Source organism: Triticum urartu, chromosome 3 (assembly GCF_003073215.2).
Source record: "Triticum urartu cultivar G1812 chromosome 3, Tu2.1, whole genome shotgun sequence".
NCBI lineage: Eukaryota > Viridiplantae > Streptophyta > Magnoliopsida > Poales > Poaceae > Triticum > Triticum urartu.
The window spans coordinates 170,205,264-170,219,435 of record NC_053024.1 but is presented as its reverse complement, the minus strand read 5'-3'; the positions used below and the strand labels follow the sequence as shown (position 1 = coordinate 170,219,435).

The 14,172-nt window shown below is 45.2% G+C and overlaps 2 protein-coding genes across 3 annotated transcripts; one reads left to right on the top strand and one right to left on the bottom strand.

Moving 5' to 3' along the window:
- Positions 1 to 1,148: 1,148 nt before the first annotated feature.
- On the top strand, positions 1,149 to 4,084 carry LOC125543448 (E3 ubiquitin-protein ligase SINAT5-like). Its single transcript, XM_048706806.1, has 3 exons — positions 1,149 to 1,717; positions 2,890 to 3,276; positions 3,447 to 4,084. The coding sequence occupies exons 1-3, from the start codon at positions 1,481 to 1,483 to the stop codon at positions 3,804 to 3,806; spliced, it is 984 nt and encodes a 327-aa protein (XP_048562763.1). The 5' UTR covers positions 1,149 to 1,480; the 3' UTR covers positions 3,807 to 4,084.
- A 1,895-nt stretch (positions 4,085 to 5,979) lies between these two features.
- LOC125543447 (reticulon-like protein B21) lies at positions 5,980 to 12,224 on the bottom strand. 2 transcript variants are annotated; one of them, XM_048706805.1, is made up of 13 exons: positions 11,246 to 12,221; positions 11,121 to 11,153; positions 10,901 to 11,020; positions 10,739 to 10,804; positions 10,563 to 10,631; positions 10,395 to 10,469; positions 10,172 to 10,274; positions 9,999 to 10,073; positions 9,741 to 9,906; positions 9,592 to 9,661; positions 9,284 to 9,349; positions 6,522 to 6,644; positions 5,980 to 6,429 (listed from the first exon to the last, which is right to left on the bottom strand). In XM_048706805.1, exons 1-13 carry the CDS (start codon positions 11,859 to 11,861, stop codon positions 6,167 to 6,169), a joined length of 1,845 nt encoding a protein of 614 aa, XP_048562762.1. In that variant the 5' UTR covers positions 11,862 to 12,221; the 3' UTR covers positions 5,980 to 6,166. The 2 variants fall into 2 exon arrangements, with proteins under 2 accessions (XP_048562762.1, XP_048562761.1); XM_048706804.1 differs by having other exon boundaries at positions 10,395 to 10,631; positions 11,246 to 12,224.
- Positions 12,225 to 14,172: the final 1,948 nt, after the last annotated feature.

Genomic DNA, 14,172 nt, shown 5'->3' with positions numbered 1-14,172 from the left:
TTTTTCGCAGCGTATCTGGCACCATCAGCCACAACAAACATCTCTGACTTGCTCTAGTTAACATCACTTGCAGCTTGTTTGTGAGCCAAGAAAGCAGCAGCAGAGCAAGTCTCAGGGTCTTCAGCCGATAGCAGTGCACCCAAATGCACCACAGTAGCATCTTTGGCCAAGTGTTGCCCGCCTGCAGCAGCTAGTGCATATGGCTGCACGTACCTAGGCACACTCCCGGCCAGCAGACGTCAAAATTCACCGGGACCATCAAACAACATCTTTGACCAACACCCGTCATCGATCCGGTTAGCCTTGCCATGGGCAACAAGACTGTCGCCTTCATGATCCGTGTCTAGCCAGTGAGGTTTGTTTAGTCTATTCGAGTTACCCCGGGGTGCCTTTGTATATATTAGGTCTGGATTGCATGTGTCTGACTCAAACACCTACATTCGTCCACTCTATTTTCATATCAGTGTTATAGCCCTATATCTCCATTTTCCTACTACACATTGTATGAATTCAAACACCGCAATAGAGTTGGATGCATGCATTGCTTCCAAAAAACCTTAGCATGGAATAAATTTCAGAAACAAATTGAACTTACTATCAAGGGCGAAGAGGAGGATGTCATCATTGAACTGAGCTATAATTGGAGTATTATGTCAAGGTTAAGAAGGTAGTTACTCCATCCGCTTTCTTTTTAATCCGCATATAAGATTTGTCTTAAGACAAACGTCTTAAAATTTGACCAACATTATATGAAAAAATACCAACGTCCACAATATCAAATCAACATTATTTGATGTGTCATATGTATATACATCTAAGATTGCAGATCTTGATATTTTTTAATATAAAACTTGGCCAAACTCAAACTACTTCATAAAGTTTGACCTAAGACAAATCTCATATATGGAGTAAAAAGAAACAGAGGGACTTGATAAGAACAAATCAAATGCAAAGTATCGGTACCCCACACGATCTCGAGTCGGAAAACTCACACCCACTAGACATGTGTGTCCCCTAATCCTCACCTCCGTCGACTGCGCCAACAAATCTGAAACCTTTTCTTCAACTAGCAAGCTTCGAACCAAAGATAGTGGCAACATGGTGCCATGGCAGCAAAACAGAGCAAGAAGAGACGTGGCTGCCATACAGCACAAATCATTGCTGCCACACCGCGAGGCAGCACGGCACGGCAGCAGCAATAATAGCACTAGCCGTAGCCCGCCTGCCTCCGTCCTCCCTAATCCCAGAGCGCTCGTGCGTGCTGTCGAGCCGCTTCATTGCCCGGGGCCCCCGCGCTTTTCTTAGACCGCCCCCCACCCGCCCGGAATCCGCGGCGCGAGCCCCGCCCCGCCTCCCCCCCTCGCGCGCCACAAAGCGCCGGAGGCCCGGCCCCCCCGCAGCCCCCCCGCGCCACACGCCGGAGCCCGGATCGCGCGCTGCTGTTCGCCGGCGGGCTGAGGCGGGCGTCCGGGCGCGCGCCATGGACGTGGACAGCGTCGAGTGCCTCTCGCTGCCCGACGCCGCCATGGACGCGGACGACGTCGGCCTCGCCCTCCACCCGCACGGCGGGCTCCTCGCCGCCGCCGCCGCCTCCCGCCCGGCCGCCTACCCCAAGGCCGCCGCCGCCGCGGGGGGCATCGTCGCGCCGGGGAGCAGCGTGCACGAGCTGCTCGAGTGCCCCGTCTGCACCAACTCCATGTACCCGCCGATCCACCAGGTTTCTTGATTTTGCCCACCCCCCCTTCTTGATTCTGGCGCGGCGTGCTGTGTGTCGGGTGGTCTGCTTCGGACTCGGGGCCTATTCTTGGCTTCGAATAGGGATCTGGGTTTGGGAAATTCATAGTTTCCAATTGGGTAGCTAGTGTCGAATTCTTGGGGATATTGCTGGTGTATTGTGCTTGTGAATTTCGTCTGCCATTTCACATATGCTGGGATTTCGGTGTCGTGCTCTGCCGTAATCAAACGAAAATAGCATATGTATTCCTTGTATCATTGTTCTTGTTCATTGGGATTTTCGGTGATCCTTTCCTGCCATGTAGAGGATTAAGAAAAGGTTAGAATTTAGGGTCTTGCAGACAAGCATGCTATTAGGCAGTTTCTACCTTGTAAAAATTGGGGTACAATTCTGAACAGAAATTGGCGTGATATGATTAATAAATTGAGGGAATTAGGCAATCTCAAACCTCGTTGTATTTGTTTTCTGGTCCCATTTTATTTTCTGTATTTGATTTGATTGTGGATATGTGATCAGCCCTTAAATGGAGGATATAAAGTGGAGTACAGGTCAATGAACTTATCTTTTGCATAGCTAATGGTAAAAATAACATCTTGGTCTTTCATTGGATGATATATTTAATGTCGGATCAGTATTGCATACGAAACTAATCTATTACTGCTCTTGGAGGTAGAAATTCCTACATTAATCCTATGCAATCGGACTGCTTATTTCATTTGGTGGATCCAGAATATAGTCATGTAGAATAGATCAATCAGATATATGCGGAGTCACAGTCAGTTGTAAACACACGCACACACACCCACACACACACACACACACTATACTTTCAGTCATCACCGTGTGAGTTGGTAGCAAATCTAACTCTGGTTTCAACCATCAACATATGTATTGTAGTATGTAGCCATGCAAAGGGAAGATTTTCATGCTAGTATTGATATCTTGATCCTTAAGCAAGTACTGTACAACAGTGAATACATGTAAGCAATTTGGGATCACATATGTGGTTATCAAAATTAACATGGGGAAGATTATTGGTAATATCAGATATAGCTGTGTGTTGGAGGGATGTAATTGTGTGGAACTGAAGAATCACATGTCCTATGTAGTGCTGGTTTTTGGCATGACTCTAATCTCTGCGACTGCATTTACAGTGCCAAAATGGACATACTCTGTGTTCCACATGCAAAGCTAGGGTACACAATCGTTGCCCTACTTGCCGACAAGAGCTCGGTGATATCAGGTGTTTGGCACTGGAGAAAGTAGCCGAATCGCTTGAGCTTCCCTGTAAGTACTATTCCTTGGGTTGCCCAGAGATCTTCCCATACTACAGCAAGATAAAGCATGAAGCGATGTGCAGCTTTAGACCATACAGTTGCCCCTACGCTGGTTCTGAGTGTTCTGTGACTGGTGATATTCCTTACCTTGTTAACCATTTGAGGGATGACCACAAAGTTGATATGCACAGCGGTTGCACATTCAACCATAGATACGTCAAATCCAACCCAAGAGAAGTCGAAAATGCCACCTGGATGCTAACGGTAAGTATTTATAGCAAGAATGTTTTCTCTTGTCCAGCTTTAGTGCAATACACCTGGATATAAGATCAGCCCTCATACAGAGTAGTTCTTAATACGACGAGTAATGTAACCTTGTATATACATTTCAAATCTACTCTTTTTGATGCATTTGTTTGGTATGTTTTGAGCAGGTGTTTCACTGTTTCGGGCAGTACTTCTGCCTGCACTTTGAGGCCTTCCAGCTTGGGATGGCACCAGTGTACATGGCCTTCCTGCGTTTCATGGGGGACGAGAATGAGGCGCGGAACTACAGTTACAGCCTTGAGGTCGGCGCCAATGGCAGGAAGATGGTATGGGAGGGCACCCCCAGGAGCGTCCGGGACAGCCACCGGAAGGTGCGTGACAGCCACGATGGTCTCCTAATCCAGAGGAACATGGCATTGTTCTTCTCGGGCGGCGACCGGAAGGAGCTGAAGCTAAGGATCACCGGCCGGATCTGGAAGGAGACGCAGACCCCGGATGGTGCCTGCGTACCAGTTCTCTGTAGCTAAGCACAAGCAGCGAACAATCTTCAAAAGAAAAAAAAAAGGATTTGATATCATATGTGACATGATATCGCCTATCCCGTGGCCATGCCCTACTGTTATCGTATGGTCTGAGGCGACGTTTCATGGTTTTGTCTTTGTTGAGCAAAATTAGGAGGCTAGGATGACCTTGTAAAGTAAACCCTGTATATATGGCATCCCATGGCTTATTACAGGTTGGCTCATCAAGCTCTCTGATGCCTTCAGTCATGTCTCAAGGAAACTGTATTCTTACTGAACTTACATCATCAGTCTTACAGCTTTAGAGGGTAACTGGAGTTGTTATTTGATAGCGCCAGCAAATTTCAGCTTCAGGCCTTCAGAGGATTTACAATTTGGACTGCGGCCTAGTATGATGATACCAGCAGTGTGGATTAGTCTTTGCACTCGGAGAGACTGGGACTGATGTTAAGCGCCTGTTCAGCCGCTCTCCGCGGAGCGTCCTTTTAGCAGCTCTGCAGATTATACCTAGCAAGCCACTCCGCTCCGGCGCGGAGCCGCGGAGCGGAGGGAGTCCGAACACGGCCTAAGTACTGATGACATCTTGACCCCGGCATTTTGCACCTTATAATTCATTTAAGATTTATGGACTTTTGCTCCAGGATAATCTTATCTGATAGATTAGTGACTTGAGTGATGCGTTAATGTCCTCATCGAGACGTTAATGTCCTCATCGAGACGGGCAACGTGTCTCAAACGGCAGATTTGCCTTTGACTGGCAGACCAGAACCTCATGGGAGCTTGAGAGCGAGGGTTAGGAGCTGACGGAGATATCTTTTTGGCTACAACTTAAGAGGCTCTTGAAGAAAGTCTAGTACTCTACAGTAACACTCCAAATGTGTTGAGACTTCAAATAAAAATGAGAACGGAGATCATACTTTTAAAGACCGGACTGGACCGAGGAACCGGCGCCTTGCCCAGTTTTTTAACGTGTACTGGTCTTTTAGTAAAAAACCAGAAAAGTATTCAAAGTAGAATCTATAAACAAGAAATTTAACAGTTAACCTTGCCTGGTATTTTAACGTGTACTGGTCTTTTAGTTGAAAACCAGAGAAGTATTCAAAAATGAATACATAAACAAGGAATTTAACAGTTAACCTTGAGGCAAGGCAGCCAACCAACTAGGCCAACAACATTTTGTGATTTATTAATGGTTTGCATCCAATATTACATGTATTCATTTGATATGATTGCCTTAAATATTTTGGTTTTTGTTGAAAGTGAACCGGTGGTCCGATCAATAAAAACCTAAACCGGCAGCCTCGCCGATTCAATTTTCTAAACCATGTCCTCCAATGTACTCTCTCCGTTCCAAAATAAATGTCCTAACTTTGTACTAATACAAAGTTGTAATAAGTGTCCCTTTTTGGTTAGATACCGCTCTGTTAAGTACTAATGATTTTACCTATCATCCTTCGCGTGAGTTGAGAGCTGTGCTTTCCCCAACGTTAATACTCCCTCCGTCCGAAAAAGTTTGTCCCTCAAATGGATGCATCTAGCACCAAGTTAGTGTTGATACATCCATTTAAGACACAAGGTTGGGACAAGTTTTTTCGGACGAAGGGAGTAGCATTCTGCGAGATAATAGCCAGCTGGAAGGAGTAATATCAACGAATGTAGTAAACCATACCTTAAAAGTGTGAGTACCCTAGAATTTCAGCTCACACTTTTGGAAAACTCTATAGATTTTTTAGGGGAGTATGTCAATATGATCTTAATAAGGCGCGGGGCTTTGCATCTGACATTAGTTGGGCTTTCCTCTGCAAGAGCCCGCGTCCTGGCCTTTTTGCGCCAAAGTAGATGCTCAAGCGAAACATTCCACTTATTGAAGAAGGGATCAGATATTTCAAGTTCAAGAAGTAGGCATTGATCCAAAAAAATGTAGTGAAAATCCAGGCTAGGAGGAATGCATCAGAAGTCTAACGTTTCCTCAACAATTTGAGGGGCCTACCATTAGTATGTTCCATTAAATCTTTTGATAATTTTTAACAAAAAAGGTCATTGGAAAATCTCATTGCGATGAATTTAATTTAATGGTGAGAAGGCATTTTTAATCGCACCGACAATTCGAGATACTACAGAACATTTTGAATTTTCAAAACGAGAAAGAATCTAGGCTGACATCGGACTCCTTTGCCTGTAGCGCACGCATGAAACAAATGACTAGAATGTTTGGTGGTTCCCTAAAAACCTACTGTTTCATCATACTATATCACGATCCATAGATGTGATTGCTATTTCATGGTCGATCTTATTATTGCTTTTGCCACTACCGAATTCATCAACATTAGGAGAACACCCACACAACAAGGTCCGGTGTACACAAACTAACACCTTGGCTGGATGCCGCCTCTCGCCCTCAGCCTCTCCCTGGCGAAGTCGCCGGAGACCGGCATTCGCCGGTGCCGCGCCGCCACGAAGCCATGTGACCCTTGATCGTGTGCCTTCTCTGTCTGGGCAGGTTTAGCGGGAGACTCCTCCTGCTGCTGTTGCTGCTCATCGTTCTCAGCGGGCTCCTCCACCGAGCTGCTCCAGCCGAACTCCATCATGCGCTGCTGGTAGCACTTCATGGCCACCACCAGCATGAACACTGCACAAACATGTCAAACATACATGGTTAACGTTCTTGTCAAAGATGCCATGCGATGCAGATGCACACGGGTAGAAGGTAGAAGAGATTACCAGCCCAGACACGGGCCACCGTGGAGGAGACGTTCCAGACGAGGGTGAAGACGGCTGCGACAACCGCCTTCTTGTGGGAGCAAGACTCCCATGCATCCCTGAACCTCTCCAGCCAAAACTTGCCTGGCATGCATGGACAGCAAAGCGATTTAGTAAGTAAAATTACGCAGCAACGAATGAGCAAATTAATTTCTAGAACATGTCTTAATTTCATCTGATGTTTCCCTCTTTCTTTATTTCTTTTATGAGAATGGACTAGGCACCATGGGTTTATGGTTCCTGGTGGCTTATAATTGGCCACCAGGATGAAGCACACAAGCATAGTTTTTTTTTCTTTTTTTTTTTAAACTAGCACACACAAGTATAGTTGGGTCAATAGAACTAATGTAGTCGGTGTCACTTAGGGAAACGATGGAACTTCATGATATATTTTTCTTCATCTTCGTCTAAACTTTTCTCATTTGGAAAGCAAACGAAAAACTTAGGCTTAATGCAATGGTTGGTAGTCAACGGCATCAACTACTAGATCTAGCCATTATAGCGATCTTCTTTGTTGTATATGCCTGAATGGTTATCTGTCCAAAATCTAATTTTCGGTAAGATAATACAAGATGAGTACAAAAAAGAAAAAACTGGATATGAATTGTAAGCAAAAAAACTATGCGCACATATATATGTTTGGACAGCAACAAGCTATCTACCACCTTAACAAATCAGTGAAGTCACTAATGGACTTGATGACTCTGATAGAATCATTAAACTATCTATGATGCAGCATTCATCATCACAATCAACTTCATCATATGAAACAGTAGGTCACACAACTGTAAACTGCTGGCCTGAAGATCTGCGGTGCTCCGCGATGGCTCCACTTCCAGGCAGTGCCTCTGGGAACCGAAGCAGTGGGTTATGGTAAAACAACAGAACATCATTCATAACACACCTAATATTTTAGAGGATCAGCTAGCACTACTATAGATTCATTACTGTTATTGTTGGTCAGAGTTGGTGAACAAACAGGGGCCCTAGGGGCCACAACGGAAAGTGGGGATTAGATCTAGAGAGGTGACGTTTGTTTGGATGGGATCTGAGTGCCAACACTACACATGCAAAAACAGGACAAAGTTAGGAGGAAACTTTTGGTACTGATAATATGTATGCATTACCCAAAAAAAACATAGTTGAGACTTGAGAGGCCAACATTTTGTGAGTCTAGCTTGGCAGATGGTTGACAAGTATAAGTCACTCCTCACCTGAAGACCCGTGTCATTTGAGTAATGGTTCAGTTTGTGGCCAATTAGAGAGTTTATGTTCAATGTAGGAGTTTGTTTAGAAGATAAGGCAAAGCTTTTTCAAAAGATTGAAGTTCTATTACCCCGCTCTCTGCACCAACTAAACAAAGGGTGCATATATCCAAACCACTAGAAATTCAAATTGCGTTGTCAGTTGCAAAAGCTGGCACAACTAAATCAATACTATTTTAATTAACGGTAACATGTGGCAAAGTTTTTCAGTCATCACTAAATTAACACCTAACGACACCAATGATGAGACACAAGACTACTGATGAGACCAACGTCAGCAGTTGGTGAGATTCTTTTCACTTTTCCATGCTCTCTCCAACTTAAAAAATAAAGCACCTCCTATTTATATAAATTTAAAAAAGATGTAAGGTCCTGTTGTCTTCCTTCGTCAAACTTTATTTATAAATTCAAAATAAAGCATCTCCTATTTACTTTTCCCCTCACTCTCCCAGTCTCCCTGTTTTCTTTACCTATCTTTGTTTTCCACCGGTTTTCTCTAAAAACCGCCTCAACTGACCCATCTCTTACCAAATGATAAAATCTATTTTTATCCAATCACATTAATATGACAGGTAGACCACAGGTCAACCTACTGGAATATTGATGCCTCTGTTTGCAACGGGCAATTATCCAGGAAAGAAGAAAAGTAGACAAAGTGTGGGCTACCTGGAGTACAGGCGTACAGCATCTATCGTGCAATTTCACATCTTTGTAGCTTGAGCCACCGCATCAACGACACCTCCCACGTGCAAAAGGTTGAGAAAATAACCATGCATGCTCCCTCTCCCACGCAAAAGTTACCTCTGGGCCTATATAATTTACTTTTTCCAACTTTTTCTCCAAAGCTTAAAGTTACCGAATCAGTAATACTGTCTACATCATCCGTGAACCTGGGTCTAGCTGCCCTCTTAATTTATTAGCTAATGTATATACTTTTACCGGTAGTTGTGGTTGTTATATTTTTTTTTACCTAAATACATATGCAAGCACAAGTACCCATATGGCGGAATAATTAATCTAGTACACTACTGATGCTATAGTGGAGTACTACTGGTAGGACATACACACACGGATGATAAAATTTACATTTCAGTGTAGTACTAGCACTACTGTCGTGATAAAATTCTTCTGTCCTGCTCACAATTTACATTGCGCATTAATTTTTACCTAGTCCTTTACCTACGCACATGCTGCCACTGTACCATGGGGACCAGTAAAAATAGTGTCGCAGTGAACAAAACTTGGATCCAACAACCACAATCATATTAAAAACCAGAGCAGCCATCCCCATGGAAAAATGTAAGGCATACAATAACACCAAATCAAGAAATTCGGCGAGGAACACTTGAGCGAGGTAGGCAAGTTGCTTTGTGCGTGGCATTTTGGTCGAAAAATGCGAAGATATTATTAACATAGTACTGTATAAAAGGAGAGCTTTCGCTGCGAAGAAATTATTACCATATCTGGCGAGCTGCGTGGAGTAGGAGGAGCACACCTTGGGAATGGTGAAGATGCCAAAGAACACTGCGAAAACCACCAACATTATCACAGGCACAAAAAGTCAGTAACAAGAGCACTAGTTGATGCATGTGGTCCGCCCTAACACACATATACGACGACTAAAGCTAGGATGTGCGCCAGAGAATGTAACCTGCATTTTTCTAAGAAAATGCCCATATTCACTTAGCTTAGCTACATGGTGAAATGAGGCACAGAAGATGCTCCACAGGGAAGAGAAGACTGGGCAGAGAGAGAAGGACGCGTACCCAGTTTGGCCAGGGTCCAGAGGGTGACAAAGTTGCCACACCGGGCCATTGCAAACAGCAGCAGCGCCAGCTGCAGCACATGTGTCGCTCTGTCAGTACAAATCTAGATGTACTATGCCTGTGCTAGCTGGTAGTACGTTCTTTTTTACCTTCATGGTGGTCGCTGGCTCGCCGGAGAAGAGGGACCTGAGGTTCAGGAGCACCTCGTTGACGTAGGGCAGCACAAGCCTCAGCAGCCAGACGGCATCCTCCTCACCTACCAGGTAGTGGGACCTCTCATTATTCGTCTCATCATCACACTCCACACTCTCACCTCTGCACCCATTTCAACACAAAGGTGGATTAATTAGTACAGCAGACAAGGAAAGATTATGCAGGTAAACTAATCTGGGATTTTTTTTTATTACCTGTTGAGTAAGGACTTGGAAAGGAATCTTAGACCAAGGTAGACCAGGCCTAGATACGAAGCTGCTGTTATTGTGCTGTGCGATCGAGAGATTTTAAAGGAATGTTCAGATAATTTACAGCTAATTTATTAATTTCTTTGCCGCTTGATAAGAGTAAGAATGCAGTAACTTACTTGAAGTTTAGGTCTTTGGCATAGGAGCAGGAGATGAGCGAAAAGGTCCCAAATCCAAACACAAATGCAGACTTTGACACATCTCTCCACATTACCAAATCCACTGAAAAAGACAACGCCAAAAATAAACAAAGGAAAACCCATCAAATCTATATTTTTTAAACCTGAAAAAAGAGAGTAAAAGCGGCAAGCTGGTAAAAAAAGAGCGTAGTACAGCACTAACCAATGTTCTGCATTCTTCGATTGCTTGTGCTAAGAGCTGACGGCCTGCCCTGGATCTCCTCATACTCTTCCTCCTCTTTAGAACCAACAAAAATGCAACGATAAACCACCAAATAAGAAGACGACCAAGAACTGAGAAGGAACGGCCGAACAGGCAAATGGCACTCACCAGGGGGAGTATCGTCCACAGGCTCTTGCTTGGGGAAATGTCGGCGGATTACCGGCGAAGCCTTCTTCTCTGAACAACACCAACAATTTCTCTTATTTGAAGTAACCGATTAACATTAACTCAGGAAATGCAAATTGCATTCCGAATTTCTGTTGGAAAAATCGCAGCAAAGTTACCTGGAGAAGTTCTTGCTGGCTCTGGGTCCGTCCTGTGAATTACCACCGGGGTCGGTTTCTTCTTCACTGCATTTTGGGACGACCGATAAAGGAAGTCAGGAAAAATGGACTAAATATTCAGATGAATTCGCACCGTTCTGCATCCAGGGAGGAGAAATTCACATGGAGGGGTCATGGGCTCTGGGTTCATCGCCCGGAGATTGACAGCCGCAGCGAGTTTCAGCGGCTCTAGATTGGCTGCTCTCTCATCTTCAGTCGGTGCTGCCACAGGCCTGATCGCTCCTGCACTTGCACAGATAATCCCACCATCACAACACAGGAAGAATTGCCAAATCGAGAACGAAAAGAAAAAAAGAAAAGCAAAATCCGAATTTGCTCTCACTTTTTGTCGGTGGCGCAAGATCTTGTTCGTCCTCTGCAATATGACGCCAAATGAAGATCGCATTTGCAAAATTGGTTCATCAAGAAAGGAATCAGACGGAAACAATCAACGAATTTATTTCTTGCCTTGATTCGGAGCTGCCGCCTGATCAGTCTCGTCCTCGTCAATGGCCGTCTGATCTTGATCTAGCACCTCCTTCTCCTCCTCCTCCTCCTCCTCCTCCTCCTCTGCTTCCAGCTCTTCTTCCCACTCCTCCTGGTCCTCCTCCTCCTCTGCCTCCTCTTCGATGTTCTTGGGTTGCGGCAATGGCGCCTTTTCCACCTCCACCACCACCACCTCCTTCACCTCGGCCGCCAGCTTCTTCTCCGGCGTGGTGACCCTCGCCACCGCCCGCTTGGCCGCCGCCCCCGTCGCCGCCGCGTCGGACCGCGACTTGCGCAGCTCCCCGATCGCGGTGACCGGCTCCGACGCCTTCCAGTTCCTCCTCTTCTTGGCGGCCGCGGCCGTGCCCGCGCCCGCGCCGGCGCCGCCGCCGCCTTCGCTCTGGTTCCGTCGCAGGCGGCTGTACACCCGCATGCCCTCCTCGTCAGCATCGTCGGCGCCTTCGCTGAAGACCTTGACGCCGCCCTTCACCTCGTCCATCTCCATCCGCGTCTCCCACACCGACGCCGCCGCGGGAGACCGCCTCGGCACCGTGAGGCGCCTTCTCGTGCTGGGCGTGGCGGCCCCTGGCTGTTGCATTCTTCTAGATTAGCAGCTCTGATCAGTTCTGGCTTGGTGTCTGTGCTCTGCTGGTGCTGTCGCCACTAACAATTCCCCCTCCCCCTCCTCTGCTCTGCTCTGCCCCGCCTGGTTGCTCGCACTGCCTTGCTCTGCACTCTCTCTCTCTCTCTCTCTCTCTCTCTCACTGTATGAATCTCCAGTGTGTCAGATAGAGGGGTCGTGAGGGCGCAGGGGAGCTCACTCTGACGGTGGTGCGTGGGCTGGCCGTGGGCGTGGGCGGACAGCAGCAGCTCGATCTGGTCGGAGGAAGCAGGGGAAGTGATGCGTGCGGTGCGGTGAAGGGATCGAGCAGTTGGAAAAGATGAGATTTGGTCTGACGTGGTGGGCTCCTGCTTAAAGGCCCAACGTGGTGGTGAAGGGGGGCCGGAGGGAGGTGAGCCTTTGGTGGGTGACACGGCCTAGTGGTGCGAAATCATTACCTACCTCAGCTTGCCGCTTGCCTATTCCTAAAAAAAAAAAGCTTGCTGCTTGCCTTGAAAAAAAAACTCAGCTCGCCGCGGCCGAATTTGGTGTTTTGATCTTTTTAGCAAAGTTTTGATACGACCCCAGTTTGAAAGTATTTCAAAATTTGACCTTTTTGCTATCGTTAAATATACTATCGGTAGGGTTGTGAGGCTACCGCCCAAAGCCATGGTTGTAGCCCACTCATCCACGTCAGTTGTAGTAAACGGCAACCGTCTTCTGCCGTCCACCCTACCGCCGTGGACCCTGGCGGTAACCTGTACAACTCTACCGCCCGAGACCCTGGCGATAGATGTTGCGCATTTATAAACCCGCGGGGGCCGGGTCATGGGGCCCACCCATGAACCAGCCCCATCTTCTCCCCTACGCGACCGCAACAACACAAAGGAGTTCCCTCTCTCATCCCCTCCACTCTCCTCCTCTGATCTCCTTCGTTTCTCCATCGTTTTTGCAGATCGAGATGGCTCCGAAATGAGAGAAGTAAGCTCTATCAATCCCCCCAATTCATTTTAGTTAAAAAGCTTTCGGTTCGGTGCATTATTTGGCACAAGATGAACCATATTTCATCTAGTATATTTTGATTTTTGTTGTTCTTATGTTTGTCTAGTTAGGAGCAATATGATGTATGTGGTTGGAGATGAACCCTATTTCATTTGGTGTTTACTAGTTTAGTGTTTCTATATAGTTTCAAGATTGAACCCTAGTTCATGTTCATATTTTTTTAATTGTTCATTGATGTTTGATGTGGTTGAATATCATTGAATATGATTGATGTGGTGATGTGGTTGAATATGATTGGTTAATGTGATATGATGGATACATACGATTGATTATAGATATGATGGATATATATATATATATGATTGTTGATTCAATATTTTTTGTTTGATTAAATATGATTCATTCACATTGATATAGTAACTAGATTTTTAATTTTATAAACATGATTAATTTGCATATTCCATTATTGATTATATCTTTTATGTTATATTTTTGCAGCTTTGTGTTCCACGGTAACACTGAATTATATCAGAGAAATGAGGGGTACTTATTTAGTTTTATGAATTTCTACAGTACTTGTTTTCAACTGGTCAACCCTTTGATAAAATATGCAACTTCTTTTGCAGATTTATCCTTTCTTCATGTTCATCATCTTTCACTTCTTTTTACATGATGAAATGGAGAGAATATTTCCCCGACAAAGGACTAGTGCAGCCACCACACTTCGACGCAGGAGTTCTCCGTTACCCCTAATGAAATATTGTTTGTGATTATTTGTTATGGAGCCAAGCAGAATGTGAGTTTTTCCTCCTAAAAGAGCACATCTTCAACTAATCGGAAGTATTTACGAACTTGTCAACCGTAGTACATCATGTAATATCTGAATTTAGTTGTTCAACTTTAGCTGTCTGTATGCTTTAAATTTAGTGCTTGTTTAGCACTATGCCGTGACAAATACTCATTAATGTCAGTGTTCCCTTTTCTTAATAGTATCCTACTGCAAGGGCTTGACTGTTCTAGTAGTTGGAAAATAAGCTGACTCCTTGCACATGCTAATTCACAGGCCACAACAAAAACCAACACAATAGATGCTTTTAGATGCTAGTGAAGTCCGGAAAAGGCGAAGGCGAAGCTCATGAGATACTGAAGGTCTTCTTTCATCATCGACAAGATCTAGTATCCTATTTAATTCTTTTGTTATCTGCACCATCAAACTCAAGTGTTTTTTTGTGAAGGGAACATTATCAAAGTACAAGAACGAGTTGCTCTTTCAACGGTTTCAGATGAACTACAACAACGAACCGAA